We start from the raw sequence: 24,078 nt of genomic DNA, 5'->3' as shown, positions 1-24,078 counted from the left end.
GCCCATGGTCCCCACTCCTGCTTTTCGTGACAGAAGTGTGCCAGGAGAGGGCTGGGGACAGGCCCAGACTGGCGGAGGAGTGTAAGGACAGCACCACTCGCCCGCCTGCAGCTCTGGGACCAGACAGTCAGGTTTCATTTCACTTTCTTCCGTCAGGGCCAGAATCCACGGCCAGCCCAGACCCCCGGTCTGCCCCCGAAGGAAAGGCGGCTAACCCTGTCACCCCTGCAAAGGCAATGCTAAGGGAGAAGAGAGGCTCCACTGGGGAGCCCAGGAAGGCGGAAGGAGTGCGTTCCCTCCCCTGCAACGGGAAAGACAGATGTGGGCTAATGAAAGGGAGTCAGAGAGGCGCGGGGCTGGCGGGGGAGAGAGGGGGCGTGGCAGGGAGAGGCGAGCCCCCTGGAGCGAGCGGACCCGACCACCCCTAGGGCCGCGGTGACAGCGGGAGAAAGAAGGCTCAGGGAAAGGGGCGGGTAAGGGGCGTGCAGTTTGGCCCCAGGGTCGTGAGCTGAAACTCAACACCGCCTTTGGAGGGAGCGTCTTCCTTTCTCCTCCGCCCCTCCCCTCCCTTTTCCCCTCCCTCCTTTCTCTTAATCCCCAGGACGGAGCCCCGCGCGGGAGCGGAGAGGGCCCGAGGGGAGGAGAAAGAAACTGCACTGAGAGGGCAGCCTGGAGCCCGGGAAGGGGAGGGAAGGGAAGGGGAGCTGCGAGCAGAAGTGAGCCTAAAGGCCACGCGCAACCCCCGGAGCCTTCACAGCCCTCTTAGTGTCCACCCCACCGCCAGGCGAGTCCACAGGCCCCCGGCCCCTGCCCCTCCTTCGCCTCCCTTGCTCCTTTTGCTTTGTGGCCTTTTTCTCCGTCCCCAGAGACACCTGGAGCTGCCCCGAGCTGTGTGTGTGGGGGGGGGGGGGAGGGGGGAGAAGAGGGGGAGCGGGGAGGGGAGGCGAGAGGCCCTGTCCAGGGTGCGCGTGAGCGGGCTGGGAATCGGCGCCCAGGGCCGGGGGCCGAGGGTGGGAGCTGGCGTCGGTGGCCCCGCGCGCTGCTGCCGAGGGTTGGAGGGCGGGTGGGCTCCGGTGAGCCCCTCTTTGGCTTTGGAAAGGCCGTCCCGCCACTCGAGCCTTGCCCGGCTGTCTTCGCGGCACCGCTGGTCCCGGGCGCACCGAGAGCGAGTGCGCGTAAGTGCGAACCACCTGGCCGCCGGGCGTACGAGCGCCTGGGCCGACGCAGCCCCACGGCCACGCGCTCGCAGGCCTTTGGTGTCAGCGGGCTTCCTTTCGCCAAGTTGGGCAAGTTTGAAGAGGGACATATGGCTCCGTTCTAGCTTTCCCTCCGTCCCCAGCAGGGAGGCCGCCGCATTGCTCCTGCCGCCCCGACCACGGCCCCGGGAGCCTCGCTCTACGGTCCCGGGTGGGGTTGGGCTGGTTCCTAAACTCGCTCGTCCAGCCCAACCGCCCCGGCGGCTTCTCCCAGCCCTCGGGGCCATTCTGGGCGCCCTGGAGAGGCGTCGAGCGCCTTAGCCCCCTCCTCGTAGCCTGCCCCTGCCCCGCAAGGGAGTCGGACCCTGCGGACCTGGGGTGTCTCCACGGCCTGGGGCAGGCAGCTCCGGGGGCCTGGCCAACCCGGCGGCCCCCGGGAGGCCGCGGGGACTGTACGGAGCGCGCGCCTTTGGATAAGGTCCCGCAGCGACGCCCCAGCCCGCCCCGCTGCTCCTCCTCCTGCCTGGCCAAGCTGCCTCCCATTTGGGGAGTTTGTGGGTTTTCTCTTTCTCCTCCTCCAACCTCTGCGGAGGCCACGACTCAGGCGCCAAAGCTGGGGGCCGCCTCCATGGTGCGGGGCAGCCGCTGCTGAAGTCAGCGAAACTGAGCCTGGCCTGGAGCAGGCCACGCCGGAGGCCAAGGCCATGGCCATAGCCACGTCGGTGAGTCCACCCGGGAGAGGAGGCAGCTGGGCAGAAACCTCCACAGCTGCCCTGCACTCTGTCACTTTTATTTCTGCCTTCTCTTTGTCTCTCTTCTTGGTCCCTTTCTTCTCCAGGACGCTGTGTCCCTCCACTTTTGTTTTGTGTTCTCTCCTCATCCTTCTGTGTCTGGAGTCCCCCTTTTCCCCACCCCCTCCCCTTCTTCTCTCTTTCTTTCTAGAGGCTGTCCTGCAAAGAGGGGAGGGGGCAAGTCTAGCCCGAGTCCTATGTGCTCATTTATTGGCGGGAACAGATGGCCGGTGGTGGCTGGCAGTGGCTTGTGATTGGGAGGCCAGTAAAAGGTTGGGAGGGGGCTGAAAGAATGGAGGTGGCTCAGAAAAATGGGAGAGGCTGGAGGGCCCAAGAAGGCCCTTCTCTAGAGGAGGGATGAAGGAAATGGAGGAAATGAAGCAAAGGCAGAGAGATCAGGCAGGGAGAAAGAGAAAATAGATAGAGGGGGAGGTGATGTCAGCCAGCCTCTGGCCACTTTCTGGGTACAAAGCAAGGAGACAGCTGGCTGGCGTGATGGGGCAGTGGGAGGAGGCATCTCAGAGAGCGTGTGGCCCACTGCCACCCCCCATTAAGGCAGCCCCTCCCTCACAAGTCAGCTTAGTCCCTGAGGAGGCGGGCAGAGCAGGGGTGACCACACCCATCATCAATCAGTCTATCAGCAACTCTGGCCTGGGTGCTTGCAATTGCAAGGCCCAGAGGTTTGGCCTGATTGGACAGAATTCAAACCTAACACTGGGAGGAGCTCTCCACAGCCCCACCTCTACTTGCTGTCTTGCACTCCTTGCCATCTGAATTCTAAACAACTCTGTTCTCTTACCACCCTTCCCTACGCTCTAGGATTCCCAGTGATAGGGAGGCTGCCACCCACTTTCTGGCCCCCTCTGAATGGGTACTCTGGAAAGGAGGCTGGAAAGAGAAGTATGCCTCCCCATAACCTCCCATAGTCCTTAGGAAGAGTTCAATTTTCATTCCTTCTCAGACCAAACTCCTTTTAGTTCCTCCATCTGTATGATGGTGGGAAAAACCATCATAGTTTTCAGAGCTGGGAAAGGGGGAGATCCTGAAGATAGCTGGATGTACTCTGACATAAAGATGCTGGCTCAGAAGCCAGCTAATCAGCTGTGTAGTCCCAGGAGGTAGATTTTCCTTTTTACCAGAGGTGGGGGTGGGGATATTTATGCTAATGAAACTCACAGGAGCCTAGTAACAGCTAATATTTATTGAGCATTTACTGGCTCTAAGCTTAGCCCTGATTGCTTGAGACATTATCTCATCCTGTCTTCACAACATCCCTGTGAAGCTAGTACTATTATCCAAATGGATATTCAGATATGGATATGGAATTCTACAGAAGAAACAGGCTCAGAGAGGTTTAGCATCCTGTGCAAAGTCACCCAGTTAGAAAGTGATAGAGCCAAGACTCAAACCCAGTACTGTCTGCCTCCGTCCAAACTGTGCTCTTAAACCCAGTTAGGCGAAATCCAAAATACTAATTTATAATTTACAGTTAGACAGAAAAGTGCCATGCTGACCAGGAATTTGTGTCATCTGGTTAGCACGTTTTCTTTCTGTGGAACAATATCCTTTAGAAGCCCATACCATCAGAAAATGGTTTGAATCAGGCAAAAGGAGAAGTCAGTTTGCTGTTGACATCATCCAGCCATGAAGGGCTGGACAACCTCTCCATCCGAGGGAAACACTAGCCAAGGGAAACATGCACTCATGCTGGCTGAGCAGGGCATCCTCCTCCCCAGGGCCTGGTGGCCAAATACAGCCTGCCAGAGATCTTCAGCTTGAGACTTTTTACTGAATTAGCCCATGTGGATTACTTGCTCAATAATGCCCAACTACCTGCTCTCCGCCATCACTGTGTAAGCCACCACTGCTTGGGATGCTGCCAGCAGTCACTTAGCAAACATAACTGAAGCAGAATATGTTTCAACTAAAGGCCTGGTGCACAAAAATTCGTGCACTCAGGGGAGGGGGAAGGGTTCCCTCAGCCTGGCCTACACCCGCTCGCAGTCTGGGACCCTTTGGGGGATGTCCACCTGCCGGCTTAGGCCCACTCCCAGGGGGATCGGGCCTAAGCTGGCAGTCAGGCATCCCTTTGGCAGCCTGGGAGCCCTCGGGGGAAGTCCACCTGCCGGCTTAGGCCCACCTAAGCTGGCAGTCAGACATCCCTCTGGCAGCCCGGGAGACGCGGGGAGCGGGCCTAAGCTGCAGTTGGACATCCTTATTGCTGATGAGGAGACAGGAGAGGCTACTACCACTGCTGCTGTGCTTGCAGCCGTCAGCCCAGCTTGTGGCTGAGTGGAGCTCCCCCTGTGGGAGCGCACTGACCACTAGGGGGCAGCTCCTGCATTGAGCAGTGCGTGTCATAGAGACCAGTGGTTCCTGGGTCATTCCGCTGTTACGGTCAATTTGCATATTAACCTTTTATTATATAGGCTACTGTGAGTGGTTTGAGCTTGAGTCTACCAAAGGACATTGTGGACCCAAAGCCCTATGAGGGGTGGCTAGCAAAGGGAAATTGTGTATAATATGCTTGAGTCATGGACCTTCTTGACTTAACCACTGTTACTAATATAAGAAGGAAAAAGTAGATCCTTTTAAAATATATATATTATTAATTTTTAGAGAGAGGGAGAGAGAAAGAGGAACATTAATGGGAGAGAGGAGCATTGATCAGCTGCCTCCTACCAGGCCAATCCAGGCATGTGCCCTGACCAGGAATTGAACTAACAACCTCTCGGTGCATGGGGACAATGCCTAAACAACTGAGCCACATTGGCCAGGGTAAAAGTAGGTCCTTAATGTTTGTGATTGTGAGAGGCAGTAGAAGAGTGTTTGAGAGTGTAGGCTCTGGCTTGGCCAATGTGGCTCAGTGGTTGAGCATCGACCCATGAATCAGCAGGTCACGGTTTGATTCCCAGTCAGGGCACCTGCCTGGGTTGTGGGCTTGATCCCCAGTCCCCAATAGGGGGCATGCCAACGCTCTATCCACTGAGCCAAACTGGCTAGGGCATCATTGATGTTTCTATCTCTCTCTTCCTCTCTCTGAAATCAATAAAAACATTAAAAAAGAGAGAGTGTGTGTGTGCAGGCTCTGGAATCAAGCAGCCTGGGGCTCAAATCATGCTGCACCAGCTGTGTGTCATTGGGTAAAGTACTAACCTCTCTATTCTGGTTTTCTTTCCAAATGGGGATAATGATGCCTCCTCCCTCCTAAGGTTGCTGTGAGGATGGAATGAGATGAGATGATTAGTGCAAAGACTTGCACAGTGTCTGGATACATAATTTGCACTTGGTATCTGTGACTTCTACCTGAGCTTGTAGCTCTCCAAGTAAAAGCTTAGGTGTCCCTACCAGACAGGACTGAAAACAGACTGATAAATGCTTCCTCTTGGTTGGTCCATCAGTCCCCCTACACTCACACACACACACACACACACACACACACACACACACACATCTATGTATCTATGTACTTTTCTCCATGGTAACCTCATCCTCTTCTGAACCTTATTTGCTCAGATTGAGAACAAAACAGTTGCTTGGGTTTCTGTTTTCTTCCTTATTATGCCTAGGTACTTATCTGGGCTGGCCTCTCCCAGCCCCTCTCAGAGTTAGGGGTCTCTGCAGTTGCTTCATCTAACCTTTGGCTTGTGGGAGATGCTGACTGGGAAACGGAAGGTAAAGAAGAGTCTATGGGAGACCTTAGCAGGACTTCCTTGTCTACATGAGGCTTTGAAAGAAATTCATTTAGCATATACACTGAGTGGCCAGATTATTATGATCTCTGAACACATAATAATCTGGCCACTCAGTGTATATCCTATATAATAAAAGGTTAATATGCAAATTGTCCCCTCGACCAGGAGTTCGACCAGCAGGCAGGCCGGCCAACCGCCCATATTCCCTCCTCCTGGCCAGGCTGGCTGGACCCCACTCATGCATGAATTCATGCACCGGGCCTCTACTATATATATATATATATATATATATATATATATATATATATATATATATATGCACTGAGTGGCCAGATTATTATGTGCTCAGAGATCATAATAATCTGGCCACTCAGTGATTTTTTTTTTTTCTCAGTGTATTTATTGAGCACGGATACCAGGTCAGGCCCATTTGCAGAGGCTAGGAATATAATAGTCCGTCTCACAGGGCTTACACTGTATGGGTAGAAATCAATAATAAAAATAGACAAATAGTATAAAGTATTATGAATGAAACAATGGATGGAGACAGACACAGAATGGGGTGAAAGAAGAGTGAAGAAAAGATCTCTTTGAGAAGGTGACATTTAAGCAGAACTGAAGGGGAAAAAGGGGCCAGTCAGAGGAAGAGCCTTCTGGGTAAATGAAATAGCAAGTGCAAAGCCCTGAGGTGGGAAAGCACTTGTCTAGTTCAAGGAATAGAAAGGAAGAGGGAGAGTGCAGGGAATGAAGTGGGAGACAAGGCAGGGCTGTCTGAAAGAGCTGAGCCAGGAGGTCAGATTTTTAGCTTGAGGGAAATGAGCTCTAAAGTGTTTTGAGCAGGAGGTGCCGTGACCTAATATGTTTGTGAAGACCCCTCTTCCCACTCCCACCTCACCCACCAGGCCCAGCTGGCCCGGGCACTCTACGACAACACCGCTGAGTCCCCCCAGGAGCTGTCCTTCCGCCGAGGGGATGTTCTACGGGTACTGCAGAGGGAGGGTGTTGATGGGCTGGACGGCTGGTGCCTCTGCTCCCTGCATGGCCAGCAGGGCATTGTGCCCGCCAACAGAGTGAAGCTCCTTCCTGATGGCCCGGCACCCAAGCCCAGCCTCTCCCAGGTGCCCCCAGCCGAGCCTGGCTCACCATATCCAGCCCCAGAACACAGCAATGAAGACCAGGAGGTGAGAGTCAGAGCCCTCCCAAGCCCCTTAGCCTTTTGCTGGTGCCTGCAGTGAGGCTGGGCGGGGAGAGCCCTAAGGGGCTCTGCTGCAGAAAGCCTGGCTGCCAACCCTTTCTGGGTTCTCCTTGCCCTTGGGACAGGGAGGGGGGTCAGAAGGTGTCTATGCTCCTTCAAGGCACATGTTATCTGATTCCCTGGTTCCCCCTCTTCCTGACCCACATGTCTTGGTTCCCCAGGTGTATGTGGTGCCACCCCCAGCTCGGCCCTGTCTGACCTCAGGATCTCCAACTGGACTCTGCCTGCCCTCCCCTGACCCCATCTACAAGGTCCCCAGAGGCAGCGGGACCCAACTGGCTACCCCTGGAGGTGTCTTGGAGGTGAGGACTAGAGGTCTGTATGTATGTTGGGCAGGGAACCAATACAGTTCTGGAGTGAGTCCAGTGCTGAACCTGATGGTAACTAGCTGCTCCCTCTCCAGGTCTACGACGTGCCCTCCTCTGCTCTCCGAGTTCCCTCCAGTGACCCCTATGACTCCCCTGCCTCCTTTTCCCGCTCTCTGGCCCGGGTCACCCCACAATCCCCTGGAGAGGACGAAGCTCCCTATGATGTGCCTCTGGCCCCAAAATCACCGTCAGAGCTGGAGCCAGATCTGGAGTGGGAGGAGGGCCGAGAACCAGGGCCCCCCCTCTATGCTGCCCCCTCCAACCTGAAACGGGCATCAGCTCTGCTCAATCTGTATGAAGCGCCTGAGGAGCTGCTAGCCGATGGGGAAGGCGGCACTGATGAGGGCATCTACGACGTGCCCCTGCTGGGGCCAGAGGCACCTCCAGAGCCCCCAGGAGCCTCCACCTCCAATGACCCGGACACCCTGGCCCTGCTTCTAGCCAGAAGCCCTCCACCCTCACACAGGCCCCGGTTGCCCTCTGCAGAGAGCTTGTCCCGCCGCCCTCTGCCCGCCCTGCCTGTCCCTGAGGCCCCCAGTCTTTCCCTGGCTCCTTCTCCTGCTCCAGGCAGAAAGGGCAGCATCCAGGACAGGCCTCTGCCCCCACCTCCACCCCGCCTGCCTGGCTGTGGGGGCCCTAAGGTCGAGGGGGACTCAGAGGGCCAGGAGGCGGAGGACAGTTCAGCAGGACACCACAATGAGTATGAGGGCATCCCAGGAGCCGAGGAGTACGACTACGTCCACCTGAAGGTGAGCTCACCTCCAGCCGCACCTCCCAGAGTGCCCCCTGGAGAACCACAGGGAGGAGGCAGGAGGCCTGGGGCCCACGTTCAGACCCTCCCTTCCTCCCTCCCCTCAGTCCCCTCCACTGGCCCTGCACCCTCTGGCCTGGGACCCTAGTGCTTGGCCACACCACTTGTACCAGTGCTATGTTCCTCCCCTAAACCCATCCTAGGGCCCCGGAGCCCTCTGACTTGCCACCAGAGCTGTCTCAGACCTGGAGTCCAGGAATGCAACCTCTGATGGCAGCAGAGACCTCCAGAAGGAAGGGGAAGTGGAGAGGGCCAAGGAGGCCACCCTGCCCTGTTCCTCACCCTTGCACTGAGACCCTGACCCTTCCTGCAGGGTATGGATAAAGCTCAGGAATCTAGGCCCTTGGATAAAGCCTTGCCCGGGGATCCTGAAGTGCTGGAGAGGGGGCCACCGGAGCAGCAGGTAATCCTGTGGGTGTGATGCTGGGGAAGGGGGGCAGGAACATAGGAGGAGGAATATTCTTAACTGAACTAATAGGATAGGGATAAAAGCTCATTGACACCGAGCAGTTGGAGAAGACAAGTTAAAATTCAAGAGGAAGGAGCTGGAACTTAGAAAAGGATTTCAGGAATTCAGAAATCGGGGAAAGAATGTTGGAGAGGAACCAGAAAACCAAACAGTTGAGAGCAGCAAGTTTCTGGGCTGTGGGTCAGAGCGGGGCCAGGTGATTTCTGAGGCTCTTTCAGCTGAATTCCTGGGTTCCTAAGAGACCTGGCTCCTAATCCCAGCTCCACCATTAAGACGCCAGAGGCTCTGAAGTGGCTAGTTAATCTCTCTGGGCTTTAGGAAAGTGAGGTGGTCTCCTTAGTCTTAATCACAGTGGCTACCATTTATCGAGTATTTACCAAGTGCCAGACCCTGTACTAAGCACATCACATGAGTCAACACTAATCATAGCCATAGAAAGTACTCATATAGGGCATCCAGTGTGCAGTGCTCTGTTCTGAGCCCTTTCTATATACTGTATCGAGTTATCTTCACTGCAGCCTTAGGGGGCAGATACTAGACCTGCACTATCCAATATGGTAGCCACTAGTCACATATGGTTATTGATTACTTGACATGTGGCTAGTCTGAATGGCAGTGTGTGTGATATAAAATGCACACCAGATTTTGCCGACATAGCATGAAAAAAAAATCTCAACAATTTATATATTGAAGATATGTTGAAATTAACATTTTTGTATATTTGGAGTTCAAAAACAAAGTTTCTTTTTACTTTTCTTAATGTGGCTACTATAGATGTTAAAATTACATGTGTGTTCACATTATGTTTATTTTGGACAGTGCAGAACTAGATTCCCCAGTTTATAGATAAGCAAATAAGACATTCAGAGACTTGTTTGAATCCAGATTTGTCTGGCATCAACCCTGAGCACTTTTCTGCCGCTCGCTATGAGCATCTAAATGTTCTGATGGCAGAGGTAAGAGCTAAAGGGATTGCACTAGGAAGAAAGGAAGGGCTGGGGAACAAAGGGAGGGGAGGAGAAAGAAAGAGAGAGCAGAAGTGACCCTAATGAGAGCGATCCCACTGATCACTCCTCTTGCCCTTAGGAGGTCCTGTCCCCAGGGGAGCATCTGGTTCTGCCCGCCGGAGACCTACAGCTCCTGCACTTCTATGCAGGGCAGTGCCAGAACCACTACTCAGCATTGCAGGCAGCCGTGGCAGCCCTGATGTCCAGCAGCAGGGCCAACCAGCCCCCACGCCTCTTCGTGCCCCATGGCAAGCAGTTGGTGGTGGCTGCTCACCGCCTGGTGTTTGTTGGGGACACCCTGGGCCGGCTGGCAACCTCCGCTGCTCTCCGAGCACAGGTTGGGGCTGCAGGTACAGCGCTGGGCCAGGCATTGCAGGCTACTGTGCTCGCTGTCAAGGGGGCTGCTCTGGGCTACCCATCTGGTTCTGCAGCCCAAGAGATGGCACAGTGTGTGACACAGCTGGCGGGGCAGGCCCTGCAATTCACCACCCTGCTCACCAGCCTGGCCCCCTGAGGGCCCCCAGCCCTGCTCTGCCCCTCCCCTGCCTGCCAGAGCTCCCTCCAGTCCTTGGCAGCTGGAGGTCTCTGCTTTAGGCACTAGGAGAAGTGGCAGTCTTTCCCCATTCCTGTCCCTTCCAGTCATCTCAGTCTCTCAGAGGCGTCTCTTCCCTCCATCCACAGCTTTTTGTATGAGCCATTTTGTATAAATTATTTTTATTTAATATTATTCCCTGCTTTGTCAGGAGCAGGTGCCAGGCCCTCTGGGGCAGCAGGGAACTGGACTCTTCCTCCTCTGTCAGCCTGGGGTGGAGGTACTTGGTCAAGGCACTGCTGCCCACCTCTGCAAGCTTGGCCCCACAGAGACTCAGGAGACTGAAACCTAGGCCACCCGGAGCCCCTTTCTGGTCCTGTTTCTTGGCTGTAGAGCATCTGTGCCTCACTGTTAGTTGAGAATAAGAGCAGTACATTGATTGCCGGGAATGTGAAGGTCTGGGAGAAGCCAGAGACCTCCTTCCCACAGGAAGCTGGAGAGAGCTGGCCTCAGGCACTGGGTGTGCATCTCAATAAAACCTGCTGTCTGGCTCCCTGACTGTTCCTTGAGAGCCTGGGGGCTGTGTGTGTGTGTGGGGGGGGGGGGGGCGGGGAGGCATAGGTCTGGTGCCCCTGAGCCCAACCTATGGGGTACACACCATAGACAGGATGCCTTTAGGGGTTTGGGGGAAATTAACAACTGTTCATTCAGCATGTTCTCAGCTCCCATGACGTTCTGTAGTTCTGAAGATACATTGTGGGGGTGGAATGGACACAAACGAATCCATTAAAAAAAGTAAATTTTTTTTAAAAATTTGCCACAGATTTGACAGTTGCTGGTAATAGAAATGAACAGGGCGATGTGAAGAACTAACTAGATGAGGGGAGAGCCCATGGAAAGACTTTAGGATGGTTGGGAGGTGATATCGGAACTGAGACCCCAAGGATAAGAGAACCAGAAGAATCTGACAACTAGCATTCCAGGAAGACAGACCCTGATGACTGATTGGAGGCCTCTCCAAGACCTCCTTGTCAAAAAATGGTGTTATCAGAGAGGTGCACATGTGGAGAGGCTGGCCACACAGAGCCTTTGAAAGTGCTGTGCTGAAGGGTCACCCCAGCTCTCACCTTTGCATCACAGGATAGCTCTGGTCAGCTGGAGAGTGCTGCTGGCTAGCCTGTGTGCCCTGTCCCTTGAGTTAACCCAAGAAGGTCAGTCCCTTAAACTCTTCTTCCCAGGCTTCCTGCTGACCATCATTCTGGACACCATCTTTTAGAGAAGCTGAGGGGCTGATGAATTTAGTGTGCTGGAAGTCCATAGCCCTCAGGGCTTTGGTGAAACAGATGAACTAAAGCATAGATGGGGATCACCAACCATTTGCCAAAAAGGAAGTCCAAGCCACAGATCCATAGCTTCAGTCCTGCTTTCCTTTTTTCTTTTCTTTCTTTCTTTTTTTTTTTTTTTTTAATCCTCACCCTAGGATATTTTTTCCATTGATTTCTAGATAGTGGAAGGAAGGGAGGGAGGATGGGGAGAAAGAGAAACATCGAATGGTTGTCTACTGCAGGTTGCCTACCCAGACTGGGGAACCTGCAACCAAAGTACATGCCCTTGCCTGCGAATTGAACTGGCAGTCCTTCAGTCCAGTGGTCACCAACCTTTCGGACCTCATGGACCACCAGTGGTCCACGGACCACCGGTTGGCAACCGCTGCTTCAGTCCATGGGCTGGCGCTCTAACCACTGATCACACTGGCCAGGGCTCAGTCCTGCTTTCCTAAGATGATGCCCTGGCACAGTGACTGGATTGGAAGCACCCCAAAGTTCAATCACATCCTAATGTCTTAGCATTCCCTATGCATTTGCCTCTTTCATTATGGGTTCCTTGCTCATTTCACTCTTAAAAGAAAACTCATTTCCAGGTTCTGGGGCTACCAAAATTCACCCCTATGTGTTGAAGACTTGTAACAGGGGCAGTCTTCCATCATCCAAAAAGAATTTTAAGAGATCAACTTGGAATTAGAGCAAGTCCCAGAAACATCATGTACCTATGTGTCTGCAGTAAATCCTGTCAGCCCCTCGGAGTCCGTTTCAGCTTTGATATGAGATTGGTCATAATATTCTCACAGGGTTGTTGTGAGGCCCTAACAAGATAATGCATATGAACAGCCCAGCACCATATAAAGTTAAGGGAATGATTCCAGGACAGACACAAGAACGCAGATACAGCCCTAGCCGGTTTGGCTCAGTGGATAGAGCGTCAGCCTCCGGACTAAAGGGTCCCAGGTTCGATTCCGGCCAAGGGCACATGCCCGGGTCGCAGGCTCGATTCCCCCCCAGTTGGGGACATGCAGGAGGCAGCCAGTCAATGATTCTCATCATTGATGTTTCTATCTCTCTATCTCCCTTTCTGAAATCAATAAAAAATATATATATTTTTTTAAAAAAAGAACACATACATAAATCTTCAGGGAATGTTGGCTGTGCCAGCGCCAAAGTAAACCCTGAGGAGGTGCTGAAATGAGTTGGGGGGAGGGAAGTGGTGGGAGGCTGCTAAAGACATCAGAAGAGTTTCCCATATTTGGAAAATTTCAGAACAGGAGAAAATTTCAGAAGTTGGTTCGGTAGAGAGAAGAGGGAATGGATTTCCTGACAGTCTGACAGGACACTCCTTTCTAGTCCTTATCTGAGATAAGAGAAAAAAGTACCTATTAGGTATCAAACCTCTTAGACAAGTGTATCTCTAATGGGATCTGGTTAAAAGGCCTGTGATTCCGCATTTCTAACAAGCTCCCAGGTGATGTGGGTGCTCCTGGTCTGTAAATCACACTGAGTAGCAATTCTAGGAGTTAGGGAAGGCTTCTTAGGCAAATAATGCTTGAGTTGACAGCTGAACGATGAGGACTTGATTAAGGGGGAAGAGAAGCCTTCTAATATAAGACAAGCTTGTGGCATTAAAAAACAAAACAAAAAAAGAGTCCAGTGTGACTGCAGTGAATGTTTGAGAAGTGAGATGGAGCTGCAGAGCGCATGGGGCGAAGCATGCAGAACCATGTATGAGCTGTCTAACATACTATCTACCTTGATGGCGAGGAGAAGCCATTCAAGGTTGTTAAGCAGGAAAGGGACATGAACAGATCTGCATTTTGAAAAGATCACTCCATATGCACTCTACATAACAGATGGGGAAAGGATGCTGAAACACAGTGGACACAAGCACCAGTTAGGAATTAGGAGGCTAAAGCAGTCTGTGCAACAGGTAGCTTGACTAATGGTGGTAGAGATGGAGAGAAACGGAAAAGAGGAGAATATAAGTACTAGTAAAATGGGCAGGATTTTGAAAAGGATTTGATGGGGCGGTAAGGAAGAGGGCACTCTGAGGACTGTCACCTGAGCATCTGGCCACAATTGGATGACGAGGGGGCCATTCAGGTAGGACACACTTGAAGACAACCAGGTTAGTAGGGGAAGAGCATGGCCACATTGGGTTTAAGGTCCCTATGAGTCATCCAAGGTAAGAGGTCAAAGAAGAAGGCTTCAAGGGTTGGACTCAGATGAGAGGTAGGAGTGAAACTGATGGTCAACAGTGACTGAAGAAACATTTCTTCCTCCCCTACTCCCTAGCTGCATAAAAACTCTCTACTGTTGCTTTTTTCAGAAGATGAATGTGAGAGCTCTTGCTCTTCTGTCTTCTTGATTTGGCCAAATCAAATAAACCTTTATCTCCAAGCACCATTGTTTCAGTGTTTATCTGACTAGTGCATTGGGCACGCAAACCTGACTTTTGGGAGGTGGTTCAGTAACAGGAGCTGGAAATGTAAGTCTGGGGACCAGATATATGTTGGTTTGTATTGTTTATACTGAGGGTGAAGCTGTGGGCATGAGCGAGATCCCCAGGTGCAGGGAACAGTGTGAGCTAAGAGGAGGACCTAGGTAGGACTAAGCCTCTGAGGACCAGACAGGGAGTGATGAAGAAGAGAAGGATGAGCCTGCAGTAGAGAAAAGAGGAGCAAGAGAAAGAAAATCAAGCCCTAGATGGTTTGGCTCAGTGGATAGAGTATTGACCTGTGGATTGAAGGGTCCTGGGTTTGATTCTGGTCAAGGGCATATGCCTGGGATGTGCACTCCATCCCCAGAAGGGAGCCTGCAGGAGGCAACCAATCAGTGATTCTCTCTCATCACTGATATATCTCTCTTTCCCTCTCCCTTCCTCTCTGAAATCAATGAAAATGTTTTTTAAACTTTCCTTGGGGAAAAAGAAACTTTTAAAAAAAGAGAAAGAAAACCAGGAGAATGTGGGACTTAGCAGTCAAGGAAGAAAGTACTTAGAGGAAGGGGTGGTCAACAGTGCCAAATGCTGTTGAGAAATGGTGACTCACCTGAGTGAAACGCGAAGTGGTCTTGTTGCAGGAGGGCAGCCAGGGCTGAGCACAGTGCCCAACCCAGCCCTCCATATGCATGTCTTGTACTGTAATGATCATTTCACTCTTCTGTCCCCGCAGTAAGCTACTCCAAGGTGTCTTGTTCATTCTATTATACCCAAGCCTAGCACAAGGCCAGGCACAGAGTAGAAGCTTCATAAATTTTATTGATGAATCAATGAGTGGATGGATGAATGGGTGGATAGTTGGTAAGAATTGGAAGCAAAGAAGGAATCTCTGGCATCTGCGTGGGTTAGCTACCATCCTTCAGCTTTTTTCCCTTTTTACCGCAATAGCCTTCAGACGCAGGGAACGGAGACAGAGCCCATCCCCTCCCTCTCCTGGGTCCTGGCCCCCCTTCCTCTCTCTGACGAAGAGTCTGGACCGACGGTTCTGCTGACGTGAGAAGGGGAGGAGAGTCTGGAGGAAGGGGAGGAGAAATCGGCGCTGAGATCGCAGAGACGAAGGAGGCGCCCGCGGCTGCAGAGCTGCAGAGCGGGGTCTCTGGGCTCTGTGTCTGGGCATCCAGCGCACCACTGGGCCAGAGGACAGCGCATCCTTTCGGCGAGGCCCCGCAGGGCCCCTGAGGTCGACAAGCTGGCTCCCCGGGTGGCCACCGGGACCCCGGAGCCCAATGGCGGGGGCGGCAGCAAAATCGACAGCAATGTAGAGATCACCCCCAACCCCAACGGAGTAAGTGCCTGCGCGCTAAGGCTACGCCATCACCTTCCGCACCCGCGCCTGGCGTTTTCCTCCGCGCATCCCCCGGCCCTTGACTGCCTTCCTTGCTCGAGCGCCCGCCCTCTTCCCTTGCTTTGCAATTTTCTCCGATTCACCCTTCTTCTGCCTCTCCCGCCCCACCTCCCACCCCCCACTCCCCAAGCAGGTCGGAACCCTCGGAGATGCGGTGCCCACTGAGCAGCTGCAGGGTGAGCGACAGCGCGAGCGGGAGGGGGAGGGCGACGCGGGCCGCGGCGGGCTGGGCAGCAGCCTGTCGCTGGCCGTGCCCTCCGGCCCCCTCAGCTTCGAGGCGCTGCTTGCCCAGATAGGGGCGCTGGGTGGGGGGCAGCAGCTGCAGCTCGGCCTCTGCTGCCTGCCTGTGCTCTTCGTGGCGCTGGGCCTGGCCTCGGACCCCATCTTCACGCTGGCGCCCCCACTGCACTGCCACTACGGGGGCTTTGCTCCCAACGCCTCTGGCTGGGAGCAGCCCCCCAACGCCAGCGGTGTTGGCGTCGCCAGCGCCGCGATTGCAGCCAGCGTCGCCAGCCGTGTCGCCACCAGTACAGACCCCTCGTGCAGTGGCTTTGCCCCGCCGGACTTCAACCACTGTCTCAAAGACTGGGACTACAACGGCTTGCCAGTGCTCACCACCAATGCCATCGGCCAGGTGAGGCGCCTGGGTGGGCTCCGGGTCTGAGGGTGGGCTGAGAGCCACCCACTCAGGGCCTCATACCCACTCCATCCTTCTCACATCCCCAGTGGGATCTGGTGTGTGACCTGGGCTGGCAGGTGATCCTGGAGCAGATCCTCTTCATCTTGGGCTTTGCCTCCGGCTACTTGTTCCTGGGCTACCCTGCGGACAGGTGAGGGCTGCCAGGGACAGGGCAAGCAGAGAGGAGGGGTGCTAGGCAGGCTAGCTCAGGCAGCTGGTGTTGGCAAGAGGCCGAAGAGTAGTCGAAGAGTAGTCGCTGGACTCTGCAGCCTTCTCGGGACTTCTGTTCAATGATGTGCACCCCCATCCCTGTCTCAACTGCACTCTCCGTCAAGAAATACTTCTTCTGCAACAGGGAATGACTTCACCCCAATTCCCCATATTCATGGATCAACGGCATCATCTCCAAAGACCATAGCTCCATCTCCATGACCAAAAACCCTATCTCTACATATAAAAAGTCCTAGCTCCTCCTCTGTTGTTCCTATCATCACTAACCAACTCCCTCACCATCCTCATAGATTAATGGATTCATCCCCATTAATAGCCCCATCCATGTGGACTATTAGCTCCATCTCAATGGCCTCATTTCTAAAGATAATTATGTTAATTCTTAACCCCATTCCCATTGATCAGTATAGTTCAACTCTACAAACAAATGATTCCACCCTCATGGATCAATAGTCCAATCCCCAGGGATCAATGACCACAATAGCACCACTCCCCCAGAAATTAAAAGTTCCATCCTCATGGGTCTTCAGTGCTCTCAGATCCTCTCAGACCAAACACCCCTTTTCCATGAATCAGTGGCCTTATCTCAAGGATCAGCTTATCCCTACCAACCAACAGCTTTCCCCAGGGATCAGAACTCCTATCTCCTCTGATTCTCAATACTGTCACCACTGACCAAGTGCTCCATCTCCACTGACCATCCCCATGGATTATTAAACTAACTTCCACTTAATCTACAGTCCTATCCAAATGGATTAATAGCTCAACTCTCATAGATCAAAGGCAACCCAACATTCAATAATCCAATTCCCTAAAATCTATACCTATCCTTACTGCCCAGTAGTCACAAATCCTTTTGGGCAAATTATTCTAAATCCATAGGTCAATACCCATCCTCATGCATTAATGGTCTCACTCTCACAGACCAGTAGCATTATTCCTATGAAATCATAGCCTCATCACCTAAGACCAATAATTCAGTCTTCTAAATTCAGTAGCTTTAGCCCCATTAACCAATAAACTCATCTCATGGAAATATGGCCCCACTCTATTGGGTCAATAGTATTACTCCCAATGACCAGTGATCCCAATCTTCATCCCCATAGATCTTTGGTATTATCCCCAAAGATCATAGCTTGGCCTCCAAGGATCAGTAGCCCTATCCATCATCACTGACCAATAGTCTAATTTCCCTTGGTCTGTGACCCAATCCTTACTGATTATTCCGCTGGATTCATAGATTCATCCCCACTGAACAATAGCCCCACCCACATGGACTAAGATTCCCCCACCCCGTGAATCAATGGCTCCATCCCCAAAGATCAATTGTCCAATCTTTAAGATTAGGAATTATCCCCACTGATCCATAGTCCTAATCCATGGATTAAATCTCCATGCCCATGGATTAGTGGCTCCATCTTCTGGCCAGTGGCCCCATTTCTACTCACAATCCTTATGGACAAACAGACGCATGCCCCAACCCCATGGGACAATGGCCTCATCCTCCAAAATCAATTACTCAGTTCCCTAAGACCAATAGCTCCATCTTCACTGAACAATACTATACCCAGGCACAAGTGGCCAATGGACCCACCTCCATTGATCAGTAACTCCAACCCCGTACATATATCAATGACCCCATCTTCTCTGACCAGTCTGAGTGAGACAAGCTTCATCCCAACTGACCTCTATCACTAAGGATGAATGGTTCCAAGTCCCCTTAGCAATATCCCATCCCCTCTGATGATTGGTCTCACTTCCACAGAGAAATGCCCTAAGCTCTGATCAATAGCCCCATCCACAAGAGTCTGGTCCCACCCCCATAGAACCATAGCCTTACCTAAGTGCCTGGTTGCCAGACATAACTTACCCATGGTCCCATTCCCTTCCATCTTCTCTAGCCTCAGTCCAACTCTTGCTCCCAAGGCCTCAACCTCATACCTCCAGCTGTGAATTGGGCAACTGTGCCCCACCCAGCAATGCCTCCCCCAGGGGGTCTGGGTGACCAGAGGCCCTGCACACTTTCCAGGTTTGGCCGTCGAGGGATTGTGCTGCTGACCTTGGGGCTGGTGGGCCCCTGTGGAGTGGGAGGGGCTGCTGCAGGCTCCTCCACCGGTGTCATGGCCCTTCGATTCCTCCTGGGCTTCCTGCTTGCTGGTGTTGACCTTGGTGTCTACCTGATGCGTGAGTGGCACCCTCCAAAGAGGTCCTTCCCTTGGGGTTCACCCCTGCCTGTGTACAACCCAGGCCATTCCCACTGCCCCCTAGGGTTCCCTCAGTCCCTTCTTCAGCCCCAAATTTCAGCTGTCCAGACTCTAAGCTGTCTTTCTGCCCAGGCCTTTGAAAGATCCAGGGTTCTTTCATCTATCCACACCCATCTCCTTCCACTATCTTTAAGATTTCCTTGCCCTAGACTTACTGCTGTCAGGTAATAGTCCTATTTTAAAAATAAAATCCTAACTAGCTGTGTGACCTTGAACAAGGGTTGATATGAAGGTCATATAAGGTCTGATATGAAAGAGCCTATAATTGGGAATGCTGAACACCCATCAGGGACTCTGACCCTCCAGCCCTCCCACATTTGAGCAGGAGAGGAGAGAGGACTGAACAATCTCTCCACTCTTTGCCATTTAGAGGTTAGTCTGTGGGAGGTGACAGCTGCAGCCTCCAATCAGGGTCTGACCTCACTCTCTGTCCTCCTCCCTCCCTCTCTCCTTTTCTCTCCCATGCCTCCTTCCTCCCTGACCTCTCCTCCCTGTCCCTGCTGTATCTCCAGGCTTGGAGCTGTGCGACCCAACCCAGAGGCTTCGGGTGGCCCTAGCAGGGGAGTTAGTTGGGGTGGGGGGACACTTCCTGTTCCTGGGCCTGGCCCTTGTCTCTAAGGACTGGCGATTTCTTCAGCGAATGATCACCGCTCCCTGCATCCTCTTCCTGTTTTATGGGTCAGTATCACCCTTCACCTGCTGTCTGGGTCATTCTCATCTCCCTCTCCATCTTAGCTCTAGCCTAGAGACCCCCCTCTTCTCCACTACCCCTCGTCCAGGCCTGCCCCAGCCCCAGCCCCTCAGAGGGGGGCAGTTTCCCATCCCTGTGTCAGAAGATGGGAGGCTTCACTGTGTACCCCACACCCCTGCCCCCAGCTGGCCTGGTCTGTTTCTGGAGTCTGCACGATGGTTGATAGTGAAGCGACAGATTGAGGAGGCCCAATCGGTGCTGAGGATCCTGGCTGAGCGGAACCGGCCCCATGGGCAGATGCTGGGAGAGGAAGCTCAGGAGGCCCTGCAGGGTAGGAGACAGGGGTCCCTACAGATGCTCTCTCACATGCACACATGACGGTGCCCTCTGCATGGTTATAGCTGTGCACCTTCTCCCACGGTCCCCACCACTCATGTGGGAAGACCCTGGGTTCTCTGCTGCTCCTTCTGACAGCTCCTCCCTTTCTCTCCCAAAGACCTGGAGAACACCTGCCCTCTCCCTGCAACATCCTCCTTTTCCCTCGCATCCCTCCTCAACTACCGCAACATCTGGAAAAACCTGCTTATCCTGGGCTTCACCAAGTGAGCCTGGGGTCTGAGCCAAGGGCCAGGCCAGTAGCTGGGATGGGGGCTGGCTGGGTGGAGAAGGCATGAGGACCCCGCAGAGGGCAGCCAGAGCCGTGGAAAGCTGCGGGTGGGGATGCAGGCACCTTTCTGTTTTCCCACTCCTTCTCACAGCTTTATTGCCCACGCCATTCGTCACTGCTACCAGCCTGTGGGAGGAGGAGGGAGCCCATCGGACTTCTACCTGTGCTCCCTGCTAGCCAGTGGCACAGCGGCCCTGGCCTGTGTCTTCCTGGGGGTCACCGTGGACCGATTTGGCCGCCGGGGCATCCTGCTTCTCTTGATGACGCTCACTGGCATTGCGTCCCTGGTCCTGCTGGGCCTGTGGGATTGTGAGCATCCTCCCTTCCCCATAGTATGGGCTCAGCAAAGGAACCCAGGCAGAGGAGCCTCAGACAGGCCTCCTAAGACAAGACCAGCCCCTGCCCAGATCTCCACAGTCCTTCCCTGGCCACATACCCTATCTGTTCTCCCAATCAATTAGTGAATGCCCAGAGCCCATCCACCTAGCCATAGGATCAGAGAGCAAGGGGATGGAGCGAGGGACTAGGCCAAGCATGGTCTCCCGCCTCCATTCATGCTTCCTCCTTGGTCCTCCAGATCTGAATGAGGCCGCCATCACCACCTTCTCTGTCCTTGGCCTCTTCTCCTCCCAAGCTGCTGGAATCCTCAGTACCCTCCTTGCTTCTGAAGTCATCCCCACCACTGTCCGGTGAGAGTAAGGGTGCTGCCAGGGGCAGGGCCAGGCCTCCTGGTCATCCACCAAGGACAGAGCCCCTGGGATGAAGGAGGGAAGGCTGCTAGAGAAGGGTGGGAGTGAGACCCACAGCTAGAGGCTGAGTGCCAACTCCATCTCTCCCAGGGGCCGAGGCCTGGGCCTGATCATGGCACTGGGGGCACTTGGAGGGCTGAGTGACCCAGCCCAGCGCCTCCACATGGGCCACGGAGCCTTCCTGCAGCATGTAGTGCTGGCAGCCTGTGCCCTTCTCTGCATCCTCAGCATTATGCTTCTGCCGGAAACCAAGCGCAAGCTCCTGCCTGAGGTGCTCCGGGATGGGGAGCTGTGCCGCCGGCCTTCTCTGCTGCGGCAGCCACCCCCTAACCGCTGTGACCATGTCCCGCTGCTTGCCACCCCCAACCCTGCCCTCTGAGTGGCCTCTGAGCACCCTGCAGGAGGCTGGCCCATACGGAAAGGTGACATAAGGCCCTGCCTGGTAAGAAGATTGGGAGGCTCAGAGGCATCTCACGCCAGCCATCAAGTAGAGCTCAGAGGGCTGTCCCTACCCCCATCTCCTCCCTGCTGCTTTGTGTTCACTTCCTTGGCAAGAGTCAGGGGACAGGGAGAGAGCTCCACACTGTAACCACCTGGTCTGGGCTTCATCCTGTGCCCAAAGACATCCTCCCAGACCTCATTCTTTCTTGCTCTATCATTCTGTTTCAATAAAGACATTTTGATTAAATGAGCATACCATAGCCTGGAGTTCCCTCCCTTCTGTTGTCCTTCAACTACCTCTTGGGGGAAGGTTTCTCAGCGGAACTAAAACCAATGACAACCTCCCTTCTCCTCCCTGTGCCATGTCCCCTCACCCCCCACCCTGTGTTAACTTATAGACAGCTACTGCCCATTACTGATTGCTATGCTGCTAGGACTGGGTTAGGCACTTTACAAACTTCATTTAATCACTTAATCCTTACAACACTGCAAGGTAGGTGTTTGGATCAATTAAAGTTTTTTTTGTTGTTGTGAACAATAAAAACGGATTCCAATGAACTTAAACAAAAAGGGAAATTATTAGAGGGGTGTGGTGGGGAGCTAACAGAATGGAAGGAGAAGCAGAACTAGTCATAAAAGGTCAGGAACAGCCTAGCTGGTTTGACTCAGTGGATAGAGCATCAGCCTGCAGACTGAAGGGTCCCAGGTTCGATTCCGGTCAAGGGCACATGCCCAGGTTGCAGGCTCTATCCCCATTAGGGGGCGTGCAGGAGGCAGCCAATCAATGATTCTCTCTCATCATTCTTGTTTCTATGTCTCCCTCTCCCTTCCTCTCTGAAATCAATAAAAATATATTTTTTAAAAAAGTTCAGGAACCAGGGGAGGTCCCCAGGGTCCAGGGAATAGAAACAGTAATATTTTTGTCACCTGGGTGAATAAACTCCAGTGTGATTCAATCTTTGGGTCACCCCACTGAAGAGTCATTTCCAGAGAGCAAGTGACTGTCCACCCCTGCCATACCACTGACTACCGGGGAGAGGGAAAGCAACACCTGAGTGCTGTTTGCAGATGCAGGACTGGATACTGTACGGGTAAAAACAATGGATGCTCACTACAGTATTCTTTCACTAGTACAGATGAGAAAACTGATGCTCTGAGAGACTTAGTAACAAAGCTAATGAGTGCCAGAGTTGGGATTGATTAGATCCAGGAGCTGGAGCTCTCCATTGATGTACACTATAGCCACCTTTCCAAGCTTTGGGCACTATTCTTGGAAGTGAGGGATGAGCTTCTAAGCACTCGGTGGTGGGGCAGTAGGAGACTAGGATTTCCACCTCTGGGTCTGCCTCTCAGCCCAGCCCTGGCCTTGGCTTTGCCACTTTGGGCAAATCTCTAAACCTTCAGCTTCCTTCAAGGGTTGCTCTGAGGTTAAACAAGATAGCACAAGTGCCTCTTAAATTATTCCCACTAGATGGTAAGCTCCTTAAGGGAAGGAACTTGGCCTTACTCAACTTTGAAACACCAAATTCTGACACATGATAGAAGTTCAAAAAGTTAACATTTGTTCATTCTTTTAGCAAACAGTGCCTGATTTATAGATAAGTACCAACGGAGATACAGGGCACTGGCCATCCTTCAAGAGTAATCCATCTAATACTAAGAATATTAAAGAGGAGGGAGAGGCCAGTGGTTTTGGACCACCAAAAGGCTGCATCTCGAAGGAAGTAAGACTTTACTTAGAGGCAGGAAGCCCTCAGGCAAGAGCCTAGGAGACAGATACAGTGCTCTCAATTCAAAGGATAAAGGGAGAGCAAAGGCCTGGAGGTAGGAAAGCATGGCGTGGTCTTGGAGAGAGGGATTCTTAGAAAAATAAAAAATTTGAGGCCAGCCTTTTCCAGTGAAGATAGGACCATTACCCACAGATTCCCACAGCACCAGTGTTCCTATCTTCTTCCCCTCTGCCAATCCATTCTGAGGCCATGCTACTGGGCTTCAGTAATAATAATAATATTATCTGAGAACTCATAGGAATTTAATCTCCACAGTCTCCTGAAATAGGTATTATTATTTTTATCCTATTTAACTACTAAGAAAATGGAAATGAGTGAAAATCAGGGACCTGCCATTAAGTGGCAGAGCCAGGCCTCAAACCCCTTCTGGCTGCTCTTTCTACACCACAGTTCCTTCACAGCTATAAACTGCATCACACATTCTGTAGAATAATGTCTGTGGGGTTTTAACTGACTCCAATATTGACCTTTTTAAAAATATTTTTATTGATTTCAGAGAGGAAGGGAGAAGGGGATAGAGATAGTAACATCAATGATGAGAGAGAATCATTGATCGGCTGCCAAGGTTATAGAATCAAGGTTTCAGTTTCTATGCCCAGTCAGGGCACATACAAGAAGCAACTAATGGCCAAAACCGGTTTGGCTCAGTGGATAGAACGTCGGCCTGCAGACTGAAAGGTCTCAGGTTTGATTCCAGTCAGGGGCATATACTTTGGTTGCGGGCAAATCCCCAGTGGGAGGTGTGCAGGAGGCAGCTGATGCATGTTTCTCTCTTATCGATGTTTCTGGCTCTCTATCTCTCTCCCTTCCTCTCTGTAAAAAATCAATAAATATATTTTTTAAAAAAGCAACTAATGAATGCATAAATAAGTGGAACAACAAATTGAAGTTTTTCTCTCCCTCTCTCTCTACCTTCTTCTTCTCTCTCTCTCTCAAATCATTAAATAAAAAAATTTAAAAACATAATGAGAGCATTTGCAGAGAACCAATGAAGCACAGACCCTTTTTCCCAAGCAATTCACAGTCTAGGTGGAAAGGGTCAATGTGTATAGCTAAAAAAACTAAGATCTTGTCAGTTGCTCTAAAATTCACCAACCATATGATCTCATTGGATCCTCATCAATAACCCCATGAAAAAACGATTATTATTTTTGGGGCTTTTACTGAGATTTGAAAGGTAACATATTCAAGGTTCTATGACTGGTAAGCAATTAGTGTAGCCAGATCTTGAAACTGGGAGCCTCAATCTTCTTACTAAATACCAGGTAG

The 24,078-nt window shown here is 52.4% G+C and overlaps 2 protein-coding genes across 5 annotated transcripts; both read left to right on the top strand.

The window, feature by feature from the left end:
* The first annotated feature begins 958 nt into the window (after positions 1–958).
* EFS (embryonal Fyn-associated substrate) lies at positions 959–10,669 on the top strand. 4 transcript variants are annotated; one of them, XM_080672441.1, is made up of 7 exons: positions 959–1,918; positions 6,585–6,665; positions 6,729–6,863; positions 7,099–7,239; positions 7,341–8,054; positions 8,430–8,519; positions 9,672–10,669. In XM_080672441.1, exons 1-7 carry the CDS (start codon positions 1,901–1,903, stop codon positions 10,104–10,106), a joined length of 1,614 nt encoding a protein of 537 aa, XP_080528567.1. In that variant the 5' UTR covers positions 959–1,900; the 3' UTR covers positions 10,107–10,669. The 4 variants fall into 4 exon arrangements, with proteins under 4 accessions (XP_080528567.1, XP_080528566.1, XP_080528565.1 ...); XM_080672440.1 differs by having other exon boundaries at positions 6,585–6,863; positions 9,672–9,942; positions 10,336–10,627; XM_080672442.1 differs by having other exon boundaries at positions 1,890–1,918; positions 6,752–6,863.
* A 3,334-nt stretch (positions 10,670–14,003) lies between these two features.
* On the top strand, positions 14,004–21,279 carry SLC22A17 (solute carrier family 22 member 17; the record flags this gene model as incomplete). The annotated part of the gene is made up of 11 exons (XM_080650625.1): positions 14,004–14,034; positions 14,954–15,237; positions 15,431–15,931; positions 16,024–16,127; positions 18,237–18,391; positions 18,984–19,149; positions 19,348–19,493; positions 19,659–19,764; positions 19,921–20,138; positions 20,407–20,518; positions 20,669–21,279. The coding sequence occupies 11 exons, from the start codon at positions 14,004–14,006 to the stop codon at positions 20,955–20,957; spliced, it is 2,112 nt and encodes a 703-aa protein (XP_080506751.1). The 3' UTR covers positions 20,958–21,279.
* Between the last annotated feature and the right edge of the window lie 2,799 nt (positions 21,280–24,078).

The sequence above is a fragment of the Plecotus auritus genome, assembly GCF_963455305.1.
Source record: "Plecotus auritus genome assembly, chromosome: 1".
Classification (NCBI taxonomy): Eukaryota; Metazoa; Chordata; class Mammalia; order Chiroptera; family Vespertilionidae; genus Plecotus; species Plecotus auritus.
The sequence above is the reverse complement of the archived record's forward strand: the minus strand, read 5'-3'. Positions and strand labels throughout refer to the sequence as shown.